At 48.5% G+C, this 14,155-nt stretch overlaps 1 protein-coding gene across 3 annotated transcripts; it reads left to right on the plus strand.

The window, feature by feature from the left end:
• The first annotated feature begins 8,709 nt into the window (after positions 1 to 8,709).
• Positions 8,710 to 11,417, plus strand: LOC146661397 (small ribosomal subunit protein uS11). 3 transcript variants are annotated; one of them, XM_085421569.1, is made up of 5 exons: positions 8,710 to 8,808; positions 9,972 to 10,126; positions 10,208 to 10,369; positions 10,893 to 10,969; positions 11,305 to 11,417. In XM_085421569.1, the coding sequence occupies exons 2-5, from the start codon at positions 9,978 to 9,980 to the stop codon at positions 11,370 to 11,372; spliced, it is 456 nt and encodes a 151-aa protein (XP_085277695.1). In that variant the 5' UTR covers positions 8,710 to 8,808; positions 9,972 to 9,977; the 3' UTR covers positions 11,373 to 11,417. The 3 variants fall into 3 exon arrangements, with proteins under 3 accessions (XP_085277695.1, XP_085277696.1, XP_085277697.1); XM_085421570.1 differs by having other exon boundaries at positions 8,724 to 8,808; positions 9,975 to 10,126; XM_085421571.1 differs by lacking the exon at positions 8,710 to 8,808 and adding an exon at positions 9,029 to 9,050.
• The last annotated feature ends 2,738 nt before the right edge of the window (positions 11,418 to 14,155 follow it).

The raw sequence follows: 14,155 nt of genomic DNA on the forward strand, positions 1-14,155 counted from the left end.
TGAAGCAGCACATCACAGTTTATTATCATTTAAAGCAGAGGTCTCCAACCTTTTTTGCACCACAGACCAGTTTATGCCCGACAATATTTTCACAGACTGGCCTTTAAGGTGGCGCGGATAAACACAACAAAATAAAACTAGTACCGGTACCGAAAAAAGATTTATTCATAACAAACGTGAAAGGTGTACCCTGCCTCTCGCCCTATGACAGCTGGGATAGGCTCCAGCGCCCCCCGCGACCCTTAAAAGGATAAGCGGAAGCGAATGGATGAATGGATGGACACGTGAAAGGACCCAGGAAAACCGAGTAAACGATAAAAAAGATAACAAAATAACGCTGAAAACCGATAAAAACCCTGAAAACCAGACATTTCACACCTGAGCCTCAACTCTGGCGGCCCGGTACCAAACGACTCACGGACCGGTACCGGTCCGAGGCCCGTGGGTTGGGGACTGTTGATTTAAAGAAGTGATGGTGCAGCCACAGAAGAGTGAAAAGCCTGGTGAGTTTCAGGCCTCAGTCCCACAGTCAGAGACCACCTGGGAAAATGAGCATCCCTGATTGGCCGGCAGGTCACCAAACAGCAGTGAAACCTGAAAAAGCGCAACAGGCCTGAGAAACTAAGGCTGTTCGCCTTCAAAGTAAAAGCTGTGCTTTACTGCCACAAACAAAATATTTCAAAAGAAACAACTTTTATTTTGAAGGTGAATTGGATCCATTTCCTGTCTGTTTCACAGCCTGCAGCTTACAGGAGCTCCACGGCATCATATTTAACTGGGAACTCCCGCCAACCTGCAGCCAACCCTCGGCAACCAGTGGACAATACTTATTGTTCCTGTGGTTGCCGGGGTTACAGACTGCTCTTTGAATCCAGAGAGGAACCAATCAGCTGACTCCTCTTCGTTGTCTTAAAACACTTCTTGAAGTCTGACTGAGGACGAGGCGTGCCAGCCGCGCTCTCGGGTCCTTCTTTGACGTTTGATTAGCTTCGGTTTGATTTTATGGATCAAAAACATTTTAGTTGAACTTCAGTTTCAAACCAAACTGCAGATGTTTTGCATAATTAAATCAATTATAAATGAAAATGATAAACGAGTCTCTGTATCTGAGTGTTCTCGGCCCGTCACTGTGTGCTGGTGAAGGTTCAGTCTGAAGCTCCTCCTCCTCCATCGCCCACCATGTTGGCGCTCCGTCACATCCTGACAGCTCGCTCTATGATGGATATTGTTCTGTACTGTAGTAACTGGACTATGCTGCATGCTCGTGTGTAACTGTGAGGGCGAGAGTGTGTTTGGACTTTTCTTCTGCATCGTGTTCAAAGTGTTTCTGTAAATAAACTGAGGTGGTCAAACGCTGCGCTCTGATTGGTCTGTTCTCACTTTTAGCATCCACAACAACAAAAAAACATTTTTATTCAGAAATCTCCAAACACGATTCATCTGATGGACAAACAAACATTTTCTTCTTTTTGTTGTTCTATTGTCCCATAAATAAAACATAAAAACAGGAAATCCTCCCGCACGCCTGAGAGGTTTCACTGTGATTTTAAATGACAGATTTTTCTGATTTTACTGCATTACTGTAAAACTCTGTGATTCATGTTTTATTGGATTTGTCCAGTTTCATTTGGTCCCCTGTAAAGTTAAGTCTTGGAGATGTTTCATTCTAATATCAATAATATTGTGTGAATAAATGATGAAAAGCTTCAGCTGGGAGCAGGTTGATCTCACGGGGAAGAGGAGAGACCAGCCCGGGTCCAACTCCGACCCGCCGCCCTTTGCTGAGTGTCGCTCTTCACTGAGACTAAAGTCTAATAAAGCCACAACATAAATCTGGTGCTTCTAGTTTATGAACTGAGTGTGGACGGGTCTGCATTAAGGGAGTAAACATGTTTATGATGATCACTCAGGTGTTCGTCACAGCTCAGTCTCAGATTAACCAATGAGCAGGTTTTAATAACTGATCAATGAAAACTGAACAGGAGGGAGGAGGAGCTTATGTCTCCGTGATGAAGACCAGCAGCAGAGTTTCTGTGGGAGAAGAAGAAGCAGGAAGGAGGATTTCTCATTGTTGGCACAACTGTACTTAAAAAAACAATTGATTTGATTGGTCTATAGTTGCTGTAGTGGGCGGGGGCAGTGCTTCACATCCAGCTTAGTGAAAAGGCCTGAGCGGCGGTGTGGCAGACAAATCTGTCCTGAACATGATTTAAAAAGTAACAAATATTAATTATATTAAAAAACTGCTCAACACCAAAGCAGTGAGCTGCAACAGCACACGCAGCAATGGAAGTCGCGCCTGGCTGATCATGGTTTGAGACTCAACATCAAGAAGACCGAGTACGTGGAAGCTGGCCCCCAAACTGATGGCACCATTAACATCGACGGGGAAGACCTGAAGAAGGCTGACCAATTCAAGTACTTGTGATCGATGATCAGTGGCGACGGGATATCCTTCAGGACGTGCGAGCAAGGGTCAATGCCGCATGGACGAAGTGGCGTCAAGTGACGGGTGGGCTATGCGACCGTCGAATGCCAGACCATCTCAAGATTTACAAGACTGTAGTCCGCCCAGTTGCCCATTTAAAAAGTAACAAATATTAATTATTTAAAAAATTGCTCAACACCAAATACTTTGATAGTTTCCAGCATATATTTTCTTTGTTTAGCTAACTTAAAAACAAAAACATTTCCATGGGCGGCTGTGAGTGGCTCCAACAGTGAGGATGTTGCTGTTCAGGTCTCAGAGAATGGCTGCATTGATGGGGTCAGCTGTTTGTTCAGTCATTACCTAAGGATGATGCCAGACCCCACATGGGCACAGGAGCCACATGTACAAGCTGGACTTTATCAAGTTGATGAGGAGAAAAAGTGTCCACACACCACTCGTGCTCCTCAGCCTGCAGACGAGGCCCTGAGCTGAAGCCTGAAGCACCACTGGTACAAAGATGGGAGGACAGTGGATCAGACTGGTAGCAGGACAAAAGTTACCATCTCAAGGCGAAGATTTACGAGACTGTAGTCCGCCCAGTTGCCCTGTATGGATCGGAGTGTTGGCCAGCCACCGCCACGCACGAACAGGCCCTGCACATGATGGAAATGCGAATGCTCAGGTGGTGTCTAGGCCTCACGCGTTGGGACCAAGTCATGAATGAAGACGTCAGAAAGCGGCTCGGCTGCGGGCCCTGGTCTGGATGGGCCTGGGCCCCCTTGCCCTGGTGGGTTCCAGAGTGTGGAGGTGCCTACTGGGGTCAGCAGGGGAGCTGGCCCCAGGGAGGGGCCGCTTGCCCCTCCCTTTCTTCCCTCCCCATCCTCAGCTGCCTCCCTATTTCCGCTCTACCACACCCACCCACACACGCAGGGCTTGGGGTGCAGGTATGTCACCAGGGTGCAGGGGAGGCACTCCCCCTCTGTCCCCTTCTGGCTGCCTGTGCCTCAATTTTATTCTGCAACCTAGACATCCACATTACTCACACTCTCACATAACACATACATATAGGGCCTTGGGGGTGGGCACGTTTTACAGCATCCAGAGGATGGTTGGTGTACTCCAACCCACCTCTGGCGCTGGTGCCCTACCCTCAATTTTAAATGCATTTAGACACTGAGGGTTTTCGGGAAGAGCCGTGCTGCTCTCTGAGAGGAAGCTAGTACCATGCTCTCCTGATTTTAAATGCACTTTAGAACAGCACACAGCAACACTACATATGAGTGGGCGTAGGGAGGTTTGAGGTCTTCACTCACCCCGGTTCTGTTAGCCGTCAGGGCTGGGGGGCTGGGAGGAGGTGCTGGCTGTCAGACTGGGGTCTGGGATGCGGGGCCTCCCCGCTACTGCAGATAAGGAGGTGGTCCGCTTGCCTCCACCCCAGAGAGAAGGGTTACATCTCCTGGGTCTAGGTGCGGCTTGCCCCTCTGAGGGCGGGGGTACCTGGACCTGGGATATAGAGTATGTTTGGGGAGTGCGACTGTCTGTTTGTGTCTGTCTACACGTTGGGTGAGTGCCGAGTATTTGGTTGTGCATATGGGGTGGGAATGCACGTCTGTGTCCGCATGCGCCTGTTCGTCTGTGTCTGTCTTAGACTCAACCTCTCTGGGTACATCTCAGGCCCTCTAAAGTACGGAGGCCTATCTCCCCTCACCACACTCCCTGCCGGTGGCTGATGCCCTCAGACGTTGGTGTGTTGGTGGTCCTTGTCGTCTGGGGCTGGGCGCTCATGTATGTTTTTTCTTTTTTTGCCTGTCCCGTTTGGCTCTTTTGCATCAGAATTGTTGTCTAAAGGCAAAGAAAGATGCCCAACGGATTTACTTTACCAAATTGACCATCCCAGCCTCGCCGTAATGGTCCATTTGATTCACCTTTTATTGTTTATTTTATTTTCACTTGCTGAATACAGGACAGACTTGACTGGGGGAAAGAAGGGGAGAAAGAAAGAGGGAAAGAGAAAGAGCTGAGGAGAGGGACGGGGAGAAGGGCAAAAGACAAAAACCAACAGAACAGGCAGAGAAAAAAAATGCATATATCAATCACCTGGATCGCCTGCTGAGAAAGAAAAAAGAAAGCAAGCAGAAGAGAACAAGAGTAATAGAATAAACAGCATCACAATGATATATGGGAATATGACAGTAAATACTAAATATTAAACATTATTGTGCAGCACATAAGATCAACAGAACACAGTGTGCTTTGAGGTAGGAGCCAAAAAGGGTGTAGTTTGTGGGTGTGATCACCCGTGTGTACACCTGTGAGCATGGACGCGCTTGTTTTTTAAAAGGTTCCTTCGTGTAATGATCTGCTAGAGGGTGTGGGGGGCCACAGCCCCGTCCTCCAGGGCATGAAGCAGGTATGGAGGAGATCAAAACTCCAGACATCCAGAGGCCCCCAGAACACAAGAGACCAAGGAAGACCAACAGAGGGGCAGCCGCGCCACTGTCCCGGAAAGAGCTGAGGAGAGTCCCAGATGAGGGCTCACTCAGCAGCCGCGGAGCAGAAGCCAGGGGGAGTTGCAGTGACGCGCCCGTGAGCTCCGCCGGCAGCCAGCTGCGCCTGAGTGACCGAGCCCCAGGCCGAGAGGCCGGGGGCACCCCACCTCCGAACTGGCCCGAGAGAGCCCCAGGCTCCAGGCCCCGACAAGCGGCCGCCAAGGAGTGAGCCGGTGTGTACCTGGACGCCCATCCCTGGACACAAAGAACCACCAACGCACCGATGTCTGAGGGCGTCTGTCACTGGCAGGGGAAGTGGTGGTAGGGGGAGATAGGCCTCCAAACCTTGGAGGGCCTGAGATGTCCCCAGAGAGGTGGCGTCTGATACCCAACCTGACATATAGACACAGACATACAGGCACACACAGATACAAACATCCATTCCCACCCTCATGCTCTCATATGCACTTACTCCACACTCAACCAACGTGGAGACAGACATAAAGAGACGCTGTACACACGATCACACTCCCCAAGCATACTCTACAAACCGGGTCTAGGTACCCTTGCCCCTGGAGGGGGGAACTGCACCCAGACCCAGGTGGTGTTACCCTTTTCCCTGCGGTGGGGAGAGGCAGACCGCCCCGACTTCGCAGCAGCAGGGAGGCCCCACACTCCAGACCGCAGTCGGACGGCCAACTCCTCCTAGCCCCCCCGCTCCAGCAGGTCGCAGAGAACAGGGGTGGGAGAAGACTCCAAACCTCCCTCCACCCGCTCATTGTAGTGTTGATGCATGTGTGTTCTAAGGTGCAATTAAAACCCAGGAGGGCATGGAGCTACCTGCCAGAGAGCAGCAGGTAAGCGCATGGTCCCTCCTGCTAGCCCTCAATGTTTACGTGTATTTAAAATTGAGAGGTGGGCAACGACGCCAGGGGTGAGGTGTACACCCTGATGGTCTTTTTGGACTCCGTGTATCGTGCCCACCCCCAAGATCCTATATGTATGTGTAATGAGGGTGTGAGTAATGTGAATGTCTAAGTTGTGGGATAAAATTGAGGCAGAGGCAGCCAGAAGGGGACAGAGGGGGGGGTAGCCTCCTCTGCACCCTGGTGACACACCCCTACTCCAAGCAGGAGCAGGAAGAGGGAGGCAGCTGGAGATGGGGAGGGAAGGAAGGGAGGGGCAGGTGACCCCTCCCTGGGGCCAGCTCCCCCGCTGACCCCAGTAGGCACCCCCATACTCCGCGACCCACCAGGGAAAGGGGGCCCAGGCCCATCCAGACCGGGGCCCTGGGCACTCATGTATGTACCAGCTCACTCCTGGTGGCCGATTGGCGGGGCTGGGCGCCTGTGGCCCGGCTGGGCTCCTTCCGGGGGGTGGGATGCCCTCAGGCCTCTGGGCCTGAAGCTCGGTCCTCTCTGGCACAGCTGGCTGCCGGCAGAGCCCGCGGGCACGCCACTGCAACTCCCTCTGGCCTCTGCTCCGTAGCTGCAGGGTAACCTCTCGTTTGGGGCTCTACTCAGCTCTTCCCAGGAGGGTGGCACAGTTCCCCTCCCCTTTGGTGGTCCTCCTCGGGTCCTTGTACTCTGGGGCCTCTGGATATCTGGGGCCTGGATCTCCTCCATACCTGCTTCATGCCCTGGGGGACGGGGCTGTGGCTCCCCACACTCCCTAGCAGATCGTTACATGGAGAAACCTTTGGAATACAAGCATGCTGATCCACACAGGTATGCACAGACGTGGACTAAAGCTTTCTTGGCTGCTGCCTCAAAGCACATTGTGCGCTGTCTATCTTGTGTGCTGCACAATATCGTTCATTATTTAGTATCTACTGTTATCTACTGCTAGCTAGTTTATTGTGATGGTGCTGTTTTTTTTTTTATCATGTTGTTCTTTGTTGTTTGCTTTCTCTTCTGTTTTTTTTCTCCATACAGGTGATCCAGGTGCTTTGTTTTTTTCTCTCTTCCCCCCTTCTCACCGTCTCTTCTCCCCTTTGGTTTCCTTTCTCTCCCTCTCTTTCTTTCATTCTTTCCCCCTGTCCTATCCCACAGTCATGTCTGTCCCGTTTGTAGCAACTGAAAATAAAATAAATTCATAATTATAATAAAGGTCAATCAAATGGACCAATATGGCAAGGCCATGATGATCCACTTGGTAAAATAAATCCGCTTGGCATCTTTCTTGGCCTTAAGACAACAATTCTGATGGCTATAGATCCAAACGGGACAAAAAAAAAAAAAAAAGCGGCTCAGCATCACGCCAATCACGGAACAAATGTGCGAGGCACGGCTACGGTGGTGCGGACACGTATTACGCTCCGATGACATCTCAGTGGCAAAAACAGCAATGAGGCTTGAGCCCGGTGGTCAGCGACCCCGTGGCAGGCCAACGAAACGCTGGATGGATGGAATAAAGTAAGACATGAAGATCGTCAATGCCGCCGCAGAACACACCCTCTATTGTTCCAAATGGAGACAGATTTGTAGCAAAGCGGACCTGCCACACGGGACAAACGCTAGGAAGAAGAAAAAGAGGTGGCAGACAAATCTGTCCTGAACATGATTTAAAAAGTAACAAATATTAATTATATTAAAAAACTGCTCAACACCAAAGCAGTGAGCTGCAACAGCACACGCAGCAATGGAAGTCGCGCCTGGCTGATCATGGTTTGAGACTCAACATCAAGAAGACCGAGTACGTGGAAGCTGGCCCCCAAACTGATGGCACCATTAACATCGACGGGGAAGACCTGAAGAAGGCTGATCAATTCAAGTACTTGTGATCGATGATCAGTGGCGACGGGATATCCTTCAGGACGTGCGAGCAAGGGTCAATGCCGCATGGACGAAGTGGCGTCAAGTGACGGGTGGGCTATGCGACCGTCGAATGCCAGACCATCTCAAGATTTACAAGACTGTAGTCCGCCCAGTTGCCCATTTAAAAAGTAACAAATATTAATTATTTAAAAAATTGCTCAACACCAAATACTTTGATAGTTTCCAGCATATATTTTCTTTGTTTAGCTAACTTAAAAACAAAAACATTTCCATGGGCGGCTGTGAGTGGCTCCAACAGTGAGGATGTTGCTGTTCAGGTCTCAGAGAATGGCTGCATTGATGGGGTCAGCTGTTTGTTCAGTCATTACCTAAGGATGATGCCAGACCCCACATGGGCACAGGAGCCACATGTACAAGCTGGACTTTATCAAGTTGATGAGGAGAAAAAGTGTCCACACACCACTCGTGCTCCTCAGCCTGCAGACGAGGCCCTGAGCTGAAGCCTGAAGCACCACTGGTACAAAGATGGGAGGACAGTGGATCAGACTGGTGGCAGGACAAAAGTTACCAACGTCTGAGTTTTTCTCCGTTTTCTGCCCGGCACGGAGAAAGGCCTTAAAAAAACCTTAAAGAAACACATCATCCTAGCCAAACAACTGAGAGACCCCTGACACCACCAGCACCACCAAGCAGACCTCAGACACCACCAGCCATGCCCCGCAGACCCCAGAATCCCTCAGCCCCATTCATCACCCTGCAGTATCTGATGTGCATAATTAGAATTTATTAAATTAAGTCAACATTTAGATATTGAAAACAATCCATATTAACAACAAAAAACAGTTCAGTCAGCTGTGAAACTCAAGGTGAATAGATACTGAAACTAAATTGAACATCAATAATATAATATAATATAATTAATATAATATAATATAATATAATATAATATAATATAATATAATATAATATAAAACTACAATGAAATAAAATAAAACGTCCACGTGGCGGCGCCAGCTAGGCCTCGGTTTCCCGCCGGATATCGTCATCTTATCGCGCCGGAAGCGGAACCTCTTTCCTTTCTTGTTTCTGCTCAGTAAAGAGACGCACACAGGTGAGTCCGCTCCCGGTTTATATCCTCTGTAATCTCTGCTGCAGGTGACCATCCGCCGCTCTGCCTGGTCGGTGCTGACCCTGCGTCTCTTCCCGCGTCTGTTGGCGTTTGTATCGTTTCTCTGGCTGAAGGTTAATGGAGGATTTTTCATGTTTTGTCCTCTGTGGGAGTTTGTGTCCAGCCGCCATCTTAGCTCCACGCGAAGCCTCCTCAAAGGGAAACAAATACAACGCTAGAGCCAGGTGTGTGTCGCAAAGGTGTGCTAAAGAAGCGCGTGAAGTTTTAGGTGAAAGAGCAGGTAGAAAAACGCTCCGTGAGGTCCTGCCGGCTGCTCGGAGTCAACACAAGCTAACAGGCTAACATTAGCTTATGTTAGCCTCGGCGCTGCTACTGACGTTTCAAACTTTATTTAAAATGTCAGTGGTCGCAGCAAACACGCGCGTCCGAGTCTGCAGGCAGAGTCAGAACCTCCTCAACCTGGACCGGGATGGACCGGGTCAGTGACACCACGTGACCGCGCGGTGGGTCCGTTATCGGACAGAGGGCGCGTTCCAGTTGAAAACAAACGGAGCCGGGCTGTCCAGGGTCAAAGTTCAGAGTTAAAGTTTAGACTGGACCGGGTCAGGGTTGGTTGTTAGATAGTTTCTGAGCTGACCCTCCCAGTGAGGTGGGTCTGACCCTCCCAGTGAGGTGGGTCTGATCAGGGATCAACAGTGTGATCAGAAGCTCTCAGACTGAGGTTACTGTAGAGTTCATGTTCAGAGCTGATGTGATTGATTATTTATTGATCAGTCGAGATAACTGGCTGGTGTTTGATTGTCATATTAGGTGAGTTTTCAGAGTTGGAGGATGCCGTCTGTGATTAGCTGTGTGCGGTGGGTTTTATTTTGGAGGTGTCCCGACTTTAATGTTGACCTGAGAGTTTCAGGATGTTAAGGTAAAACTCATAAAGAGGTCAGACCTGAACAGGAAGTGGGTTTGGGGTGTAATGGAGGCATGGGGAAACGCTGCTGGAAGGGAAGGTCTCACCGTGTTACGCTGCAGCGGCGGTCTAGTCTCGATGTCTGTATAAAGAATAGCTGGCTGTGATTGGTGATTCTCTGTGTGCGTGCTCGCTGTGACCTCATGCTCACATGTGTCTGACTCCTCTTCCTCCTCCTCAGCAGAAGATGGCTCCTCGTAAAGGGAAGGAGAAGAAGGAGGAGCAGGTGATCAGCCTGGGTCCTCAGGTGGCCGAGGGCGAGAACGTCTTCGGCGTCTGCCACATTTTCGCCTCCTTCAACGACACCTTCGTCCACGTCACTGACCTCTCCGGAAAGTATGTCCCCTCCGACCATCTGCTCGCCAAAATAAAAGCCGCTCTCTAATTGGTGCTAATGGTGTTTGTGTGTGTTTGCAGGGAGACGATCTGCCGTGTGACCGGTGGGATGAAGGTGAAGGCGGACAGAGACGAGTCTTCTCCGTACGCTGCCATGTTGGCGGCTCAGGACGTCGCTCAGCGCTGCAAAGAGCTCGGCATCACGGCGCTGCACATCAAGTTGAGGGCCACTGGGGGCAACAGGTAACCTGCACTCACCTGATTCTGTAGGCAGTGGGCTGACACTTTATTAGGTATATCTCAAGCACTGAACAGATCAATACAATTTCAAGTTACCAGGTTTAACCCAGTCAGGTGATCAGGGTTTAAATCCATGGTACTCAGCTGTACCTAATAAAGTGACAGGGGTGGAGTCAGTGAAGCAGAGTGAGTGTTTTTTTTTTTTTTATTAAATCTGCCATTTCTGTGCAGGAAGCCTCTTCATTTGATCCAAATCTGAACCAAACTCCATTCAAAAAACTGTTGATTTTACTGAAACAGTTCAAGTGCAGTTCAGGTGAAGTCCTCAGCACGGTCTGTTCAAAGCTCTAACAATAGATAAAAGTCGAGTATTTATTGTTACCTTAGTAAGTCTGACTGGTTTAACTGGAGATAGACCAGCAGCCTCTGACTGCATCGCTGCAGGTCTGGGGTCAGCCAGGCCTTTCAAACCCAGGTGTGTGTGTGTTACCTGTCCGGGTGGTGACCTGCTCTGTTTTCCTTTCAGGACAAAGACTCCTGGTCCTGGAGCCCAGTCTGCTCTCAGAGCTCTGGCTCGATCCGGCATGAAGATCGGGCGCATCGGTAAGTTTGTTTTTATTCATATTAAAGTTTTTGAGTAAAAAACGTGTGTGTGTGTTATTCTGTTGTGTCATTTTCAACACCTTTATCGACCTGTCGGTGAACACCTGCGCTGCTCTCAGGTCAGCAGGTTTGTTTTCTCAGTGAGGGTCGGAAGCTTTAAACGACTCGGCGGATTTAAATTAACTTTATTCGTACATCTATCTGATTGACACAGTTTGAATCTGAGCTTTATTGACAGCCTGAACAGTGACGTTTCCTTTAACTCGGCTCTACATTCGTGTGACAGTGTTGACGAGCGTCTGATCATGTGATTGTTTCTTCCTCGTGTGTTTCAGAGGACGTCACGCCGATCCCGTCAGACTCGACCAGGAGGAAGGGCGGTCGCCGCGGTCGCCGTCTGTAAACTGTAAACAGCGACATTTTCACCACAATAAAAGATTAAAGTCGACTTCTGTCTCCGTGTCTCATCAATGGCCTGATCGCCGATCCATCGGTTTGAACTTCCTCACATGATTATGTGAACATTAATGTGAGCAGTGGGCGGAGCTTTGAGATACCTTCATGTTTACAGTCAAACATTAAAATCTGATTAACAGTGCAAATGGGATCAGTCCACACTAGAGACTGTTGGTGCTGGAGGTACTTGAGTACTCGAGTACTGCAGTAGTTTAAAGTACTGTGGTATTTCCTGCTGTGCTGCAGGACATGAAGCTCTTTGATTATTGGATCAGGGATTGATTGATCTGATGGAGGTGGAGACAAAATGACAGGAACACCTGAAGCTCTTATAAAACGCATGTTCGGATGTTTCCAGGTGTTATTGTGTCCACCCTGTGGGTGTAGCTGTGGCTCTGACGCACAGCATGATGGGAAACATTCAGACTCTTTCTTCTTATGGAGGATTTGAATCTGCGGGCCTTCGTTCAGTTTGTTTTTCTGTCGCACTAAAATAATCTGCTCGAGTTAAAATGATGACATCATGCTGACAAAGCTTTTCTTTTCCTTTTTTACAAAACTGAAACAATCATTTCAAATTGATTCACTCTGACTGTGAGTGAAGCTTCAGACACCACACTGAATCATATTTAATATTTATTTTATTTGGAAATAACGCTGATCTGTGAGGTCATTCTCAGGACGGGGCTTCAGAGCAAGCTCAGACTGGTCACACAGGACTCTCCTCCTCCTCTGATTGGCTGAGCCTGCTGTTAGTCTTCAGTCTCTGACCACGCCTCAAAACTCCTGCAGACAGATTCTCAATGAATGAATTTAAACCTCTGTGCGGATTTTTCTGCGTAATGCTTTAGTCTGACCAGCTGAGGGCGACATTTACCATCAGCTGCTCCAACCTGAAGGGTCGATCCCTCAGGTCACCACACCTGTGTGTGTCTGAGGAGCATTTAATGTTTTACAGCTGTTTAAAGACATTTATGTTGATGGTGTCTGTCGTCTCTGCGACTCTGTGCTCAGTTCCTGTCATGTGACTAATCCTGCACTGACCTGCAGAGGATTTTACTGCACAATTTACAGACCTTTACAAAAAATTTGAATATGATGAAAAAGTACATTTATGTCCATAATTCCATTCACAGTGTTGGGGAGTAATGGAATACATGTACCACCGTTACGTATTTAAAATACAAAATATGAGTAACTGGATTACACGGCGGTCTTTTCCTGTTTCATAAGGCTGAAGGGTTAGGGTGTCCACGCCGGTGAAAAACACAACACGCATTAAGAGGCCTTCGTGTCTGTGTCTCAAACTCGTGGCCCATATCACCTCTGCTTGCGGCCCGCATAATGACGTGAAGAAATGTTTAAAAAGTTATTCACAAAAATGATTTGATATGAAAGCAGCAGGCAGAGTGTTACAGGCGTCGCCCTAAAGCATGTAGCCTGATGGGCAGTGTAGTCCGTGCTGCAGGGAGGATGGGCTGCTGTACCTGTGATGTGTCTGTGAGCGAGGAGGGAGGAAAAGAGCCGAAAAGTAAGAGATGTCACCGAGCAGAAACAGGAGCTGGAAGCATGTGTTCGTATTATTGTAGGGTCGACCTTACAATACGAAGCACCTTGATGCGACTGTTGTTGTGATTTGGTGCTGTATCAATAAGATTGAATTGAATGTAGAGCACCTGCCTCCTCATTGTGCTGCCTGTTTTGTGGTTGTTCTTGTGACCCTTGCTTGACCCCCCCACACACAGATGTTTGAAAGCAGTATGGTGTGACAATATGGCCATTTGCAACATTTGTACTTTGGGGTCAAAAACGACCAAAGGAAGGAGTTGTTCAGTACTATGCTATGCAGTATTGGGGTAAGTTTTAAGTAATTTTTTTTTTTTTTTTTTTTTTTGACTTTCTAACAGCTGTTGTCCTCTGGGGTTAAAAATGACCCCAAAGTACAAATGTTGCAAATGGCCATATTGTCACACCATACTGCTTTCATTTTTTTTTTTCTTGCCTGTCCCGTTTGGCTCTTTTGCATCAGAATTGTTGTCTAAAGGCAAAGAAAGATGCCCAACGGATTTACTTTACCAAACTGACCATCCCAGCCTTGCCGTAATGGTCCATTTGATTCACCTTTTATTGTTTATTTTATTTTCACTTGCTAAATACGGGACAGACTTGACTGGGGGAAAGAAGGGGAGAAAGAAAGAGGGAAAGAGAAACAGCTGAGAAGAGGGACGGGGGAGAAGGGCAAAAGACAAAAACCAACAGAACGGGCAGAGAAAAAAAATGCATATATCAATCACCTGGATCACCTGCTGAGAAAGAAAAAAGAAAACAAGCAGAAGAGAACAAGAGTAATAGAATAAACAACATCACAATGATATATGGGAATATGACAGTAAATACTAAATATTAAACATTATTGTGCAGCACATAAGATCAACAGAACACAGTGTGCTTTGAGGTAGGAGCCAAAAAGGGTGTAGTTTGTGGGTGTGATCACCCGTGTGTACACCTGTGAGCATGGACGCGCTTGTTTTTAAAAGGTTCCTTCATGTAATGATCTGCTAGAGGGTGTGGGGGGGCCACAGCCCCGTCCTCCAGGGCATGAAGCAGGTATGGAGGAGATCAAAACTCCAGACATCCAGAGGCCCCCAGAACACAAGAGACCAAGGAAGACCAACAGAGGGGCAGCCGTGCCACTGTCCCAGAAAGAGCTGAGGAGAGTCCCAGATGAGG

Source organism: Rhamphochromis longiceps, linkage group LG10 (genome assembly GCF_057381845.1).
Source record: "Rhamphochromis longiceps isolate RC_006_pf linkage group LG10, R_longiceps_female_GT1.1, whole genome shotgun sequence".
NCBI classification, from domain to species: domain Eukaryota; kingdom Metazoa; phylum Chordata; class Actinopteri; order Cichliformes; family Cichlidae; genus Rhamphochromis; species Rhamphochromis longiceps.